Genomic DNA, 14,880 nt, shown 5'->3' on the forward strand with positions numbered 1-14,880 from the left:
TTTGTCACAATTATATAATCGTTGTATAATTTTGTTAATTGTACATTTTCTTCACTGGATGGTGAGGTCTTTGAGAGCACAGATTATAGTTGTATTTTTACCTCTGAAATTTCAGTGGACATAAACATGCTTAAATAAAGCAGGTCCTCAAAAATATTTTTTAATGAGTGAATGAAAACCATAATTAAATGAATGTATCCCAAAAATAGGTCAGATAGTTACACTGTAAAGCTTTCCTCAATGAATTTAATTGGTGAATCTCCTTGGATTCCTGAAAATTAAACAAGTCTCACTTGTTTAATCTTCTACCTTTTATTTTATGTCCCTTATCTTCCAAACCCTAAATGCCTCTAATACAGGCATTGATTTTACTCAGCTTTATATTTCTACATGGAATTTCGCAAAGTCTTCTTTTTACATTTTGTATAAAGTCCAATATGAATAAATATTTTTAAATAAAGTTAGAAGGAAGACATCAAGGAAGGCATAAATGGAAGCAGGCAAGCAGGATGGAAGAATAACATTTAAAATACAAAGATGTGTAAGACAGGTCTTCCCAATTTAAATATATCAAGTATTTATGAGTTACTACTATATAGAAGAACTGTTTAACATTTTCAACAATAGTTGCATAAAATAAAAAGTAATAGTTGAATAATAATCTGGAAACAAAAAGTTTAACATCTGCCTCATTTTGAAAAGATATTTTTGGCAAGGCACAGAGGATCACACCTATAAGCCTAGCACTTTGGGAGGCTGAGGCAAGAGGATTGCTTGAGCCTAGGAATTTGAAATCAGCCTGAACAACATAGGGAGACACTGTCTCTACAAAAAATTTTTTAAAACTAGTCAGGAATGGTGGTGTGTCTGCTGCTGGTGGAAAAATTGCTTGAGCCCAGGACATTGATGCTGCAGTGAGCAGTGATCAAGCCACTGCACTCCAGCCTGGGCCACAGGGTGAGACCTTGTCTCTGGAAAAAAATAAAGAAGAAGGAGAAATATATTATTCAAGAGTAGAGTTTCTAATCATTACGTTGCTTAACTTTTTCACTATTTCATCTCTTGACACATCTAAGCTTACCTCTGTAGTAATGTTTCCCCTCTTAATGATATTTTCCCCATAATCCACTGCCAAGAAAAAAAAATTGTGAAACAGGTTATGGTAGCTGGGATTTTTTGCAGGTACCTAGAGATTATACTTCAAAGTCCAGGAACTCTTGGAAATCCATTCGAATTTAAAGGGAAATATATGCACTCTGGAACCCCAAACTTCCACTGACTCATCCTAATGATGTTTCACTGAGGTGCTAACAGGTAGACTGCAAAATGAAACTTTAACCTTATCCTTCATCTCCATTCCCTTCCTCTCTCTTTCGTTCTCTTTGGCTTCTCAGAAACATGGACTTACAGGGTGAGAAGTAAGCCTGCTCTTCTCTCTGCAGTTCATATGGAATTCTAGTTTTGTTCCACCCTTTCTGGCCCACTGATTACCATTTGTGACATAACATAAGACAATAGATTGATTAATTTTTCTATTGATGAGTGGGACAAGAGTTAAAATTAGGATTTGGAAAAATACACAAAGGAGTCTTAAAATATTTGCCTGGATTTTAAACCATAGTTGTTTGTTTTCCACATATATGTATATACATATTTTTACATACAGAAAATCCTCAAAATTTCTAGATAAGTTTTTCTTATAAACTTGGACTTTGTGCTTTCTCTCTCAGACTTATTAAATGAGATAATGTATTTGAAGCATCTAGGGTAGTATCTCTCCCTCTTATTACATGTAGTTGTAATTTTTTAGCCATATAATCTATTTATGTCATCTGATGTACACTCTGTCTAGTAAGACCTGTCAGGCTGAGTCAATAGAGTCTTTATAGACAAGTTATCTTGTCTATAAAGAAAGCTGAGTTTAGGATATTTAGAAGAAAATTATTGATCCCGATTTCTAGTTCCTAACATTCAACTTCATATTGCATTTCTAACAACTACCTGAGGTTTCACACGTTCCTAACGTGTTTGCTAAACAACACTTATTAAACTCCTTCTAGGGCAGGGGAATGGATAAAGGACTAGCACAGCACAAATATATATGACACAGCAACCTCCTGAAAGATGCAGAAACAGTGGACAGTTATTGAATGTTCCCGATGTTCCAGATTCTAGCAGCTTCACTTTATTACACTTAACTCAAAATCTAGTAGGAAAAGTGAGCTGCAAACATATGACACTTGTGAAAACTCTGCTAAACAAAAAAGATGTGAGGCTAGAGAGTCAAAGACTATCTCCTAAAAACAAAAAAGTGTTTTTAAAAGACAATGAAATACAAATGGTAGAATTATTAAAAAAAGAAAGAAACTATTCTGAAACAAGGGTGATTTCTAATGACCTTCAGATCACACACATAGCAGGTGTTGTTACCATTTCTGCCCATAACGCTAATCTATACATAAGACTTATCTTGCCTTATTTTTTTCTATTTCTTTTTTAATATTTTAATTTTAATTTTAATTTGTTTTTGTTTTTAGACAGGTTCTTATTCTGTCACTTAGGTTAGAGTGCAGTTTATATTTTACGATCTGTAATATGTTTCAACAAGAACACATAAAGTACCCAACAGTGTAATTTTTTAATTATTTGTGAAACTTGATGTGTCCAACAAGCAAATGATGTAATGTTTAAAAATTCCTTTTAAAAAACTGATATATTGTACCTCTCACTAGATAAGAAGCATTTTCTAAACCTTATGGTTTTGTGTTTTGTTTACTGTTTTTTCACGTAAGTCATCTTAACAGAAGTATGAGACAGCTAGAAAGGAAGTGGGTAGAAGAAATTCCCAACATAAGCCTTCCAACTAAAACTATATGAACGTCTGTTAAGCCCTAGGAATTGGATTTAGTATTGCCATTTAACTGTAAAGCCAGGAAGGAGATTCAACCAGCATGTAAGTTGGCAAAAAGTGAAGCCAAACACAATTCATTACACATTTGCTGGCAAAATATCTGGAAAGATTTTTCAACGTTCAAGAATGAGTGAGAAAAAAAAACAGGGCCTTTGAGAATATAGTACAGATACTGTGAAGGAAATATCATTCATACTGCTTAGTTCAGTGAACATGATTTACTAAAAGAAGCAAAATAAAATTTTAGAAAATGTTTTGTTCTCTTCAAATGTCAAAAGACACTGGCCCTATAACATCAGAGCAAAAATATAAAGGCAGAGATAAAACTAATTAAAAAGGCAATAGAATGAATAAAGTTGGATATGATAAACAGGGATTGCAAGGAAATTAAAGAGTGGCAAAATGAATCTATACTGGAGGCAATATAGGAACTTAATTTCAGAAAGCCAAATCAGTGCTATTGAATACAAACTTAAGAAGCCTCCAGAATATAAAGGAAAGAACTACTAGATGTACATAATAAGGTGAAAATACAGTGGTCAGAAAAAAAAATAACCAAACAAAAAGTTGTAATTTCTTCTGAGAGGAAATCAGACTAACCAAATACAGGAATATCTGGAACATATTTCTGGTTTGATTCCAAATCACCCGAATAAAGCAAATATCACAATAAAGCAAGTCACGTGATTTTTTTGACTTGCTTACACATATGAAAGTTATGTTTACACTATACTATAACCTATGAAGGGTGGAATCATTGTGTCAAAGAAACCGATGCGCATACTTTAATTAAAAATTAATTTATTGCTAAAGTGCTAATAATCATCTGAGCTTTCAGTAAGTCATAATCGTTTTGCTTGTGGACTGTCTTGCCTTGATATTGATGGCTGCTAACAATCAGGGCAGTAGTTACTGAATGTTGGAATGGCTGTGGCAATTTGTTAAAATAAGACAACAATGAAGTTTGCAATACCCATGAACTCTCCCTTTCACGAAACATTTCTCTGTAGCGTGAAATGCCGCTTGGTATTATAGCACTTAACCTTCAGTAGGCCTTCTTTCACAACCTGAGGCAAGCCTCTCCAAATCTGCAGCTGCTTTATCAACTAAGTTTATGTAAAATTCTAAATCCTTTGTTGTCATTTCAACAATGTCCACTGCATATTCACCCGGAGTAGATTCCATCCCAAGAAAACATTTTCCTTGCTCAACCCCTAAGAAATAACTCCTTATTCATTCAAGTTTTATAATGAGATTGGAGCAATTCAGTCATATATTCAGGTTTCACTTCTAATTCTAGTTCCCTTGTTATTTCTACCAAATCTGCAGTTAGTTCCTCCATTGAAGTAATGAACCCCTTAAAGTCATCCATGAGAACTGAAATCAACTTCTTTCAATCACTTGCCAATGTTGATATTCCTCCCATGAATCATGAATGCTCTTAATGGCATCTAGAATGGTGAACCCTTTCCAAAAGGTTTTCAATGTACTTTGCTCAGATCCATCAGGGGAATCACTGTCTGTGGCAGGTATAGCCTTATAGAATGTATCTCTTAAATAATAAGACAAAAATTTAAAAGACTTCTTATGATGGATACTGTGTTAGCAGGTGTGTAAACTTAATCTCCTTGCACATATCCACCAGAGTTGAGTGACCAGGTAATTAAAGAGTTAATTAGGCAGTTATATTTTGAAAGGAAACTTTTTTTTCCCCCGAGCAGTAAGTCTAAAAAGTGAGCTTAATATGCCCAATGAACCACACTCTAAACAGATGTGCTGTCATCCAGGCTTTGTGGTTCATTTTTATAGAGCACAGGTAGAGTAGATTTAGCATAATTCTGAAGGGCCCAGTATTTCCAGAAAGGTAAATGAGCACTGGCTTCGACTTAAAGCCATCAGCTGCATTAGCCTCTAACAAGAGAGTAGCTTGTCCTTTGAAGCCAGGCATTGGCTATTTCTCAAAGTTTTCTATCTCTTCTTCCAATGAAAGCCTGTTTCATCTACAATGAAATTCTGTTGTTTAGTGTAGCCATCTTCATCTGATCTTAGCTAGATCTTCTGGAAAACTTGTTGTAGCTTCTGTATCAACACTTGCTGTTTCACCTTGCACTTTTATGTAATGGAGATGGCTCATTTCCTTAAACCTCATAAGCCAACCTCTGTTGACTTCCAACTTTTCCTCAGCAGTTTCCTCACCTTTCTCAGCACTCATAGAATTGAAAAGAGAGCCTTGCTCTAGATGAGGTTTTGGCTTAAGGAAATACTGTGGCTGGTTTGATCTTTTACCCAGACCACTAAAACTATTTCCATATAATCAATAGGGCTGTTTCGCTTTCTTATCATTTGTGTGTTCACTACAGTAGCACTTTTAATTTCCTTTAAGAGCTTTTCTTTTATATTCACAAGTTGGGTAACAGGCACGAGAGGCCTAGCTTTTAGCCTATCTCAGCTTTTGATGTGACTTCCTCACTAAGCTTAATCATTTCTAGCTTTTGATAAAAATTAAGAGACATGTGACTCTTCCTTTCACTTAAACATAAAGGCACTGTAGGGTTATAAATTTGCCTAATTTCAATATTGTAATGTCTCAGGGAATAGACAGGGCCAAAAAGAGAAAGGAAGATGGGGCCCTGTCCAGTTGGTAGAGCAGTCAGAACACACACAACATTTATCTACTAAGGTCACTGTCTTGAATGGGTGTGGATCATGGTTCCCCAAAACAATTACAAAAGTACTATAAAAATATCACTGATCACAGCTCACCGTAAAATACATAATAATGATGAAAAGGTTTCATATGAGAATTACCAAAATGTGACCCAGAGACAGGAAGTGACCACATGCTTTTGGTAAAATGGCACCAATAGACTTGCTCAATGTAGGATTGCTACAAACCTTCAATTTTTAAAGTAAAATGTAATAAAACAAGGTATACTTGTGGATTAATTGAGGATGTTTCCATAAGTAGAAAAAGATACGTGCATGAATAAATAACTGCAAATGTTTATCATAAAGATGATTTTAAAGAAAATAACAAGAAAGCAAAAAATACATCTTATCTCTAGAAAAGAAAACCCAGGCTTCCCACAAATAAACACCTATCAGATTGGCCTTAGACTGCTACTCTTCAGTGCTAAACCCCTTGAACATTTGATCACATTTCCAGACTTTTCCAACAAAAAACTTGTGTCCCAATAAGTCTGTCTTCAAAGGATATATGAAGGTAACAGGATGACATTCTCAAGTATAAAAAGCACCTCCCAAAAAATATGTATGTGTGTGTGTATATAAGTATATGAGATACAAATAAATAATATGTATTATATAACTATATATTTATAAATATATTTTCTATGTTAAAGCTTATGTTATGATACATGATATATGTGATCAAGCTGAATTAGTCTCCTAAATAAAAAACATAGCTATTTTTATCTTCTTCAGTGATTATTAGAGGAGTAAATTTTGGAAGAGTTTTTTCAAAGAAATTTCAAGCACATATATTTGAAGGCAGCAATTTAAAAAATAGATTACCTGACAAAAGGAAAAATTAGTCTATTCTAATACAGTTATTAACAGAAGTTACTCTGGAAGGCCTTAACACACACACACATACAGACATGCATACACACATATACACTATATATACACACATACAAATACACACACATACTTTGAGATATACACATACATACATCCGCATAAATATGGATACAAATACAAATAACTTTTCTTCTATTAAAGAGAAGCTCATAGAGTAAAACGTATTGTTTGAAAAATAAGTATAAACATATTTTAATACAGGTTACCTCTGAGTGGTAGACTAATGAGTGACTTTCCCTTATAACATTTTAGATTTACCAAATTGCCTTCAATGAACTTGTATCAATTTTTATAAGTTACTGCAAAAGTTCAACTAATATGTAACAATTATCTTTTAAAAAAAATAATAGGCCGGGCGCGGTGGCTCAAGCCTGTAATCCCAGCACTTTGGGAGGCCGAGGCGGGTGGATCACGAGGTCAAGAGATCGAGACCATCCTGGTCAACATGGTGAAACCCCGTCTCTACTAATACAAAAAATTAGCTGGGCACGGTGGCGCGTGCCTGTAATCCCAGCTACTCAGGAGGCTGAGGCAGGAGAATTGCCTGAACCCAGGAGGCGGAGGTTGCGGTGAGCCGAGATCGCGCCATTGCACTCCAGCCTGGGTATCAAGAGCGAAACTCCGTTTCAAAAAAAAAAAAAATAATAATAATAATAATAATAATAATTTTATGCAATTTATGCCTACTTTTCTACTACGTGTGTATATATATATACATATATATATACACACACACACACACACACACACAAACACATACATATTTTCTTAAAAAACAAGTCTAGTTCTGTAGTGGAGGCATTGCGGGAGCTGGGGGCATCCCAAAGGGCGGCATACCCGCCACCCCCATGCCCATCATGGTGACAAAGTTAGAAGGGTCCATGGGAGGCGGAGGAGGAGGGGGCGGGGCATACATCATGCCAGAGGAACCAGGCAGTGGACGTGGTGGAGGGGGAGGGACCCAGGCAGCAGAGGCGATTGGACCCCGGGTGGCCAGGGCACCATAGTGGGGTTGCCTTGAATCTGAGGGGCTCCTGGAAAAGCTGCGGCAACCACCTGCTGCTGTTATCATGGCGGGATGAACCCTGTGCCAGCACTCGTGGTGGCAGTCATCGTATTTTGCTGTCATGGCAAGGGGGTACTGGAAGCCATATTGCTGCTGGGCGGAGGGGTGGTGGAGGCTGCTGCTGCTGTTGTTGCCATGGGGGAAGGGGACCCGAGGGAGGGGGCGGGAGCTGCCCACTGGGAGGTGGCGGCGCCATCATACCTTTTCCTTGATGCAGGTGATAGACTCCAGAGCCTAGAGGCGTACTTCCCAGGTACTGATCCATTGGAGGAGGGTCATGGTGCCCAGGTCAGTGGGGGCCCTGGTTCATCGGTGGTGGTGGCTGCATCCAAGTGGGTGGGGGTCCATTGGGGTTGTGCTGCATGGGATGTTCACCATGCCTACCTGTCAGCTGGGCAATGGGTGTGGGAAGCTCTGGGGGCCACCTCCGAGCTCACCAGCATCACCTCCGTGCATGCCGTGTTAAGGCCGACTCTCTGAAGGGCCAGAATTCATCCAGGGTGGGCGGCTCTGGGTGGTGGACATGAGAGACGGCGGAGGTGGGTTGTTGGCGGGAGCAGCAGGACAAGGTGAGCTGGCCAGGGGTGTGGTGGCAGGCGGAGATGGAGTCCACAGATGCTGGGACAGGCGCTTCACCCAGTTCAGCCATGAGGAACAAATACACTTTATTCATCCGTGCTTTATCCTGAGCTGACTGGGGATCACGAGGCCTTTGGAATTTGCAGTCTGAAGTGATCCAGCCCGTCCACACTTGGTACACACGGTGGTGTTGGTTATGCTGCGGGTCTCTGAGCTCTGCCAGAGTCTTAAGATCCTGTTGTCTTCCCGAAAGGCCCCATTCAAGGCAGCGAACTCCCGAACCTGCAACTTCCTTAGATCATTCTGGTACTCCGGGGTCTCGATACCCTGCTTCAGGACGTTTCTTATTTGTTCCACCGACTTTTTAACGTTCTCCATTTTATTGGCGGTGACCAGGGGCCTTAAGTGGCTCATCTTCTCCCGGCAGTATCTGGCCATCTTTGCGCCCAAACTTCCCTTCTTTCACAGACCCTTTCCCCCATCAGAATCTTGGCATTGCACTCCTTCTCTAGGTTCTTCACAGCGTTCCCTCTGGGCCGGATAAAAGCAGCCCCACAAAGGTGATTTCTGGATACTCCACTTGTGGAATCATGACTTTATCACTTACACGTGTTGCAGGGGGTTTGTAATCCGCAGGTGGCTTAAATCTGGGCTGAACGCAACCATCTGTGTGAGGAGGCTGTGCCGCTCCTCGTCCAGCTTTTTGCGGGTGCGGAACTCAGGGGTGTTAACCCGCTTCCCCTCGTTACTGTAGACGGCTCAGGGGAAGGGGGCCTGTCCTCAGGGTTGGGGAGACGCCCAGGTCTCCCGCGCGCAGTTTACGAGTCAGGTCTTCTAACGGCAGTTGCACTGTGTAAGGTTTTTTTTCGTTCTCCAGTAAGCCCGGGGAAGTAACTGTAGGTATTCCCGCAATCACCGTCCTCTGCTCCATTACGTCTTGTTCCAGCGGCTCCCCTGCCGCTTCTTACTTGGGAAGTCCAGCAACGTGGCGCTCGCTCCAGCCGCGGCGGCCGCTTTTCCTCAGCTGCGGCTTCTCTTTCGCCAGCGTCCCGTGGAGACCGGATCTGACCGCACCGCCCCACGCACGCGACGGGCGGCGACGGCACGAGACGCACAGAGGGAGGAAAGAAGGCGGGGCGGGGGCGGGCCGCGGGCGACGGGGCGGGACCTGGATTGGGCCAGGCCGAGGCGCGGGGTCGAAATAGGCGGCCTCCGATTGGCGGAGCCTCCGTCCTTCTCGACGCGCTCTGGGATTGGCTGGACCGTTAGGCCAGGCGAGGAAATGGCGGCGGAGTCAGGTGTGCTGGAACCTGCGTCTTCCACAGAAGCTTACTAAACTCAGGTATTATTTCTCCCTTGGAACATTGTTTTGTTCTTGTCAAAAAGGGGAGTTGTGTGGCTAATGAGTGGGCTGCAGAGGATGCACATGGGTGAAGGTTTAAATTATGTTCATGAAAATTATGTGACTTTCGTGTTAAATAACTTTTTAGTAGCACCAAAAAGTATAGCTCTCAGGGAATGGATTTAAGTCAGTTGCCTAGTTTTATAATGTACCTTGCTATTTAGCGGGACAGCTATAGAGAGTGTGAGATTATACGACTTTCTGTTTTTTTGTTTTTGTTCTTGAGGCGGAGTTTCGCTCTTGTTACCCAGGCTGGAGTGCAATGGCGAGATCGTACAACTTTCTTAACATAAAATAAAATAGCCTCTCCCCTCCCCCATCTATGGTTTCTCTTTCTACAGTTTCAACTATGGCTTAAGAATATCAACTGGAAAATTCCACAAATATACAATTCTATAACACCCAAACACTAAATTGTGCATTAATCTGAGCAGCATGATGGAGTCTTACACTGCCCCACTCCGGCTAGCCCAGGATGGGAATTATCCCTTTGTCCAGCAGCTCCATGCTGTCTATGCCACCTGCTCTTCAGTCATTTAATAGCTGTCTTGATGATCAGGTTGACAGTGGCACTATCACCAATGCATGTTTTTAATTATTTTTTACTTTGTAATGGCTCCAAAGTGCAAGACTAGTGATGCTGACAATTTGGATATGCCAAAGATAAGCTTTAACGGGCTTCCTTTAAAAGAAAGGTATCAGTTCTCGACCTAAGAAAATTTTTAAAAATCATATGCTGAGGTTGCTAAGATCCACGGTAAGAAGGAATCTTCTATTCATGAAGTTGTGAAGAAGAAAAAAGAAATTTGTGATTGCTTTGCTGTCCCACCTCACTTCACACTGCAAAAATTATGGCCACAGTGTATGAGAACTGCTTAGTTAAGATGGAAAAGGCCATAAATTTATGGGTGGAAGACATGAACAGAAAGGGGTTCCTATTGACCACAACTGATTCACTACTACTGGAAGTTGCAGGTATCCCCTGGGAGTCTTCGAATGGTTACCATGCAGATGGGAGGGTCTACTGTATTCCTAAAGAACATATGTGAATGTTCCTTTAGATTGTTTAAGATGTCTGTGCTGCCACAAATATATATTAAAAAGTCAAAAGGAAGGAGATTAATATTTTCAATTATACTAGAAATGAAAACCTTAAAGTTCTCATCTGAAATCAAGATCATTAGAAATATTAAGTGATTTTTGAGATCATGTGGATTACAGTAGTATTCAGGCTACAGTAGAAATCTAAGTCTGGGCTAAAGCCAGAGCAATATGTGGAATAGCAGAGTGAAATGGTGCATTTCCTTTCCTTAGGATTTGAAATAATACTAAATAAATGTTACACATCAAGTGTATATATATATATATATACACACACACACACACACAGATATATGTGTATATATATACACATATATATGTATATATTAATCCCAATGACATTGGAGAAGCTATTATTATAAATGGCATATGTTGCATGATTTTGAAATACTGTGCCTTTTTCTTGTAAGATTTTCAGTGTGAAGATGCAACATTCTTCTTGTAAGTTCAAATAAGCCAACAGAGGTTCTACTTAGGTATTCTAACTTGTAAATAACTTAGTTATCCTTTAGCAGAACAATAGTTACAATGTAAATTTTACTTTCGGTGTATTTAAATTGAACTAGTAAATTCGTGTTTACTATGATATTAATATTCATTGATTCAACTAAAATTTTTATTGAATGCCTAAGTACAAAATCCTTTACTTTCTAAATAATTTTATATAATAACAATTTTCTAAAATAACTTTATATAATCTCTCGTGTGGGCAAGGAATTGCCTCATCAAATCCATTAAATATGAAAGGAATCTTAAGTTCACCTTCCTATCTGTTTTTGGAATACATGCTTTGATAAATACTAAAATGCTGACATTATGAGGGGAAATATGCTATCTGAAATGACCTAGTCTTTAGTTTGAGTGATCTGGGTAAGATTATGTCCTGTTTATGATACTGGGTCCACTCTTTCATCTGGATTCTTTTAAGTTCTACAAACCCTATCCGTTTGGCAACACAGTTTCCTTAAACTCTAGGATCTCTCTACTATTGATATACCTTGCTTCATTCATTCAAAGGAATACATGAAAACTAGAAGACACTAAAGTATGTGAGAAAAGGGCCACCCCTCTTAACCAAGGAAAGAAACTTTATCCATAGGATTACAGTAATATTCAGCAGCAAACTTGGGGACATCAACATGAAACTTTGTAGTTAAGCTTACTTTATAATTAAGGAAATTATTTCAGTCAATGGAAATAGTATTATGATAGAATGGTTGTTACTCTGTATTCTCTGAAATACTACAGTTTGATAAAAGACTTTCAGGAGAAAAAATAGAGAAGTAAGTAATTCTTAAAGGCTATTGCTCTTTCTATATGCAAAAAATTATTCCTCTGTATTATGTATCTGGTTTCGAGCAAAAACTCTCTGAATCCACAGGGATAGCACTGGGCATGATTGATTAAAAAGGCTGCCACTAACACTGGCCAGTGTTCCTGGATTTGCAGAATATCTGGGCAGTTTTGCTTTGCTCCTGGAAGCAGGAGAGTCAGAGGCAATGGCTAGTATGGAGAAAGAAATAGATGCAGCTCATATCTCCTAGTATGGAATGTTTTCTTATGGCATAAGACATTATGAAAGGTAGCTCCTATGCATACTGACTAAAGTTGCCTACCAAAGTTAATTAACTTGGCCATTTCATTCATTGATTTTTAAATAAAAGATAATATCAAGGCTTGAGAATATGATTTTAGAAAAGAGATTTAACTTTTCCTAGCACAAAGGCTTACATGAGGTCACAGAAGCCACAAAAACAAGCTCTGCCTGAAAATGGGTTTAAAAATAAATCAGATAACTTGAAAGACCCTTTGGGGAAGGTACATATAAATTCTCTACCGCCGCATCCAAGTTATGAGTCTCTTAGGGCTACAATATCTTTCATTTGATCAGCCACAGTTTGAGAGCACAGAACTAGAATGGAGTAGAGTGGACAAAAAGAAATAATTATCCACGCATATATTTACAGCGCAGTTCCTTTGCAGAGGGAATAGCACCCTTTTTTGTGTGTGTGTTCCACACTTAACCTTGCTTTGGCCTTGGAATTATCTGGCTTGTTTTTCTCTGTAGGAAAGTTCTGAAATATCAAACACAGCTGTAGACAAAGGAAGAGGTTGGTCAAAAAGCCCACCCAGAGATTCCATAATAAATAGAAATGAAAGTAACTTACATAGAATCAAGTAAAGTTTGCTTTGGTACTATAGAATCCCAAGAGTCATTTGCATGGGGAATCAGAAGAAAACGATGAGATAAAACAAGAAAGCAAACTAGTTGAAGGGCATTCTTTGAAGTCAAATAAGGAAGCCAAGCATCATAAATTTCCTAGTGGCTGGGCAGAAGGTAAGAGATTGAGGAACACTGCTAAAAAATGTTGCAGGGATTTCCATTTCCAAAAAACTCATGCACCTGTTGATGTATTTTCCAGGCCCTTGGATGATAGCAATTTATGAGGCTATTAGTACTAAGCCCAAGATTTATCAGATGTTCTGTTTGTCTTATGGCCAATATAACCTCATAAAGGTTGGGTTGCACTGGGTTAAAATGCAGCTTTCTGCTATTGGAGTTATTCGGAGCATTTAAATCGGTTAATCCTACAAGAATGGTGCATTTAGCCTGCCTATTAGAGACAGTCTTTAGGGATTCCTACCAGTTGCAGAGCCCGGCTGGAGGGGGCGGTCCATTGCTGGGTGAGGTAAAACGGAGGCAGCAGGGGAAGAGTGAGTCCTGGAGACAAGACGGTGTTTGTCTAGTCCATCCGTGCCAACCGCAGCCAGTGGAGCTTGGTGCACAGAGAGTGCATGTGTGCGCGGGGGCTCCAGGAAGGGCTGTTGCCAAGAAAAAAGCACAGTAGAAAGAAATGTGAGTCAAGGATTGAGGGAGACACTGAGAGCGACATATCAACAAATTAAGTTCATCAGGTCAGAGACATAATAAACGGTGTGAAGGAAAAAGAAAAAAAAATAGAGAAAGGGAGAGAAAAAACAAGATTCAGTCAATAAATCCATTCAACAGATGTTTTCACACTGACGGCCAGGGCCTGTCTGCCTGGCTAAGGAGCAGGTGATGGCAGGAGGCCTGTCAGTTTGAACTGATTGAAAGAAACAGACCTTTAACCTCTAGAGTAACGTTGACATAGACTCATTTCCTACCTAGATACCAACGTTTTGAATATAGCCTCAGGACTGCCACACAACATGGGAGAACAATTCAACTGCTTTCAAACTGCTAGTGAGGCCTAATTCTGAAAATTCTCTCCTGAATTTATTTCAGTGAATATTGTTCATGAATTCTATGGATGCCTCTACAAATGACCAATTACACAATTATACTTTGATGCCTGTCAGTCTTCATACAGTCTTCATATATTGGTATAGAAAAAAATGAGTATTTCATAGTTTGTATGATATAATTTCAACACTATAAAATTATTTTTAAATATATAATTAAATATATCCTCAGTGATTTAACACTGTTATTATTCTTCATTCTTCCCAAGTTACCTAATCAGTGAACCATAGTTTGGAAGTTTATGGAAGATTCACTTAGTCTCTTTCTCTGTCTCCATAAAAAGATACTCTCAAACACATATAAGCAGCTTAGTTAATCATCAATGCTACACAGAGAGCTTTGTCCAAAAAAAAAAGTATATGTTTCAAAATATATATTGTTTTAAAATGTTATTAATATTTATTAACATATTTATCAAAAATTTATATACTACACTGTGAATATTTTCTCTCTCTTCAACATGAGGGAATTAATAATCTTTATACTGTTTATATTTATCTTTCCTAATGAATATGGAGAATACCTGAACAGCAGTAAGAAACATGATAATCTCTTGCCATAGATAAAGAAACTGTTGCTCTAAAGGTTACCAAAGTAAACAAGTCTAATCCCTATAATTTTAGAAATGTGTGTGCTCTTCTGCTTCTGCTTCCTGCCTGACTAGCATTTGTTCTTTCAAGACTTGATGCAGACATTACTTCTCCTTAGTGGGGCCTACATGCAGACATTACTTCCTGCTAGACTAGGTGTTCCCCTTCCACCCAACATGTGCCATCACATGTCATACTCATCCTGTATTTCCAGCCCAAGGCTTGGTACATGCTATGTGTATAAATTACTCACCTACTGAGAAAGCTAACAAATCTGTATACAACACAGCTGTACTCATTGCATATTATGTAGTTTTATGTAATTGTAGCTTTCTCTATATA

General features: G+C 38.9%; 1 protein-coding gene and 1 pseudogene across 12 annotated transcripts in view; both read right to left on the minus strand.

Moving 5' to 3' along the window:
- Positions 1 to 14,880, minus strand: part of HDAC9 (histone deacetylase 9) — a 919,102-nt gene that overhangs the window by 265,538 nt on the left and 638,684 nt on the right. For all 12 annotated transcript variants that reach the window (XM_012450672.2, XM_021674167.2, XM_012450674.2 and 9 more), the window contains one exon: positions 13,308 to 13,485. In XM_012450672.2, the coding sequence (XP_012306095.2) occupies positions 13,308 to 13,485 (178 nt within the window). The remainder of the gene's footprint in view (positions 1 to 13,307; positions 13,486 to 14,880) is intronic.
- On the minus strand, positions 7,296 to 9,105 carry LOC105716134 (splicing factor 1-like; annotated as a pseudogene).

The sequence above is a fragment of the Aotus nancymaae genome, unplaced genomic scaffold (assembly GCF_030222135.1).
Source record: "Aotus nancymaae isolate 86718 unplaced genomic scaffold, 86718_ANA_hifiasm-v0.15.2.pri h1tg000025l, whole genome shotgun sequence".
In the NCBI taxonomy this organism is placed as follows: domain Eukaryota; kingdom Metazoa; phylum Chordata; class Mammalia; order Primates; family Aotidae; genus Aotus; species Aotus nancymaae.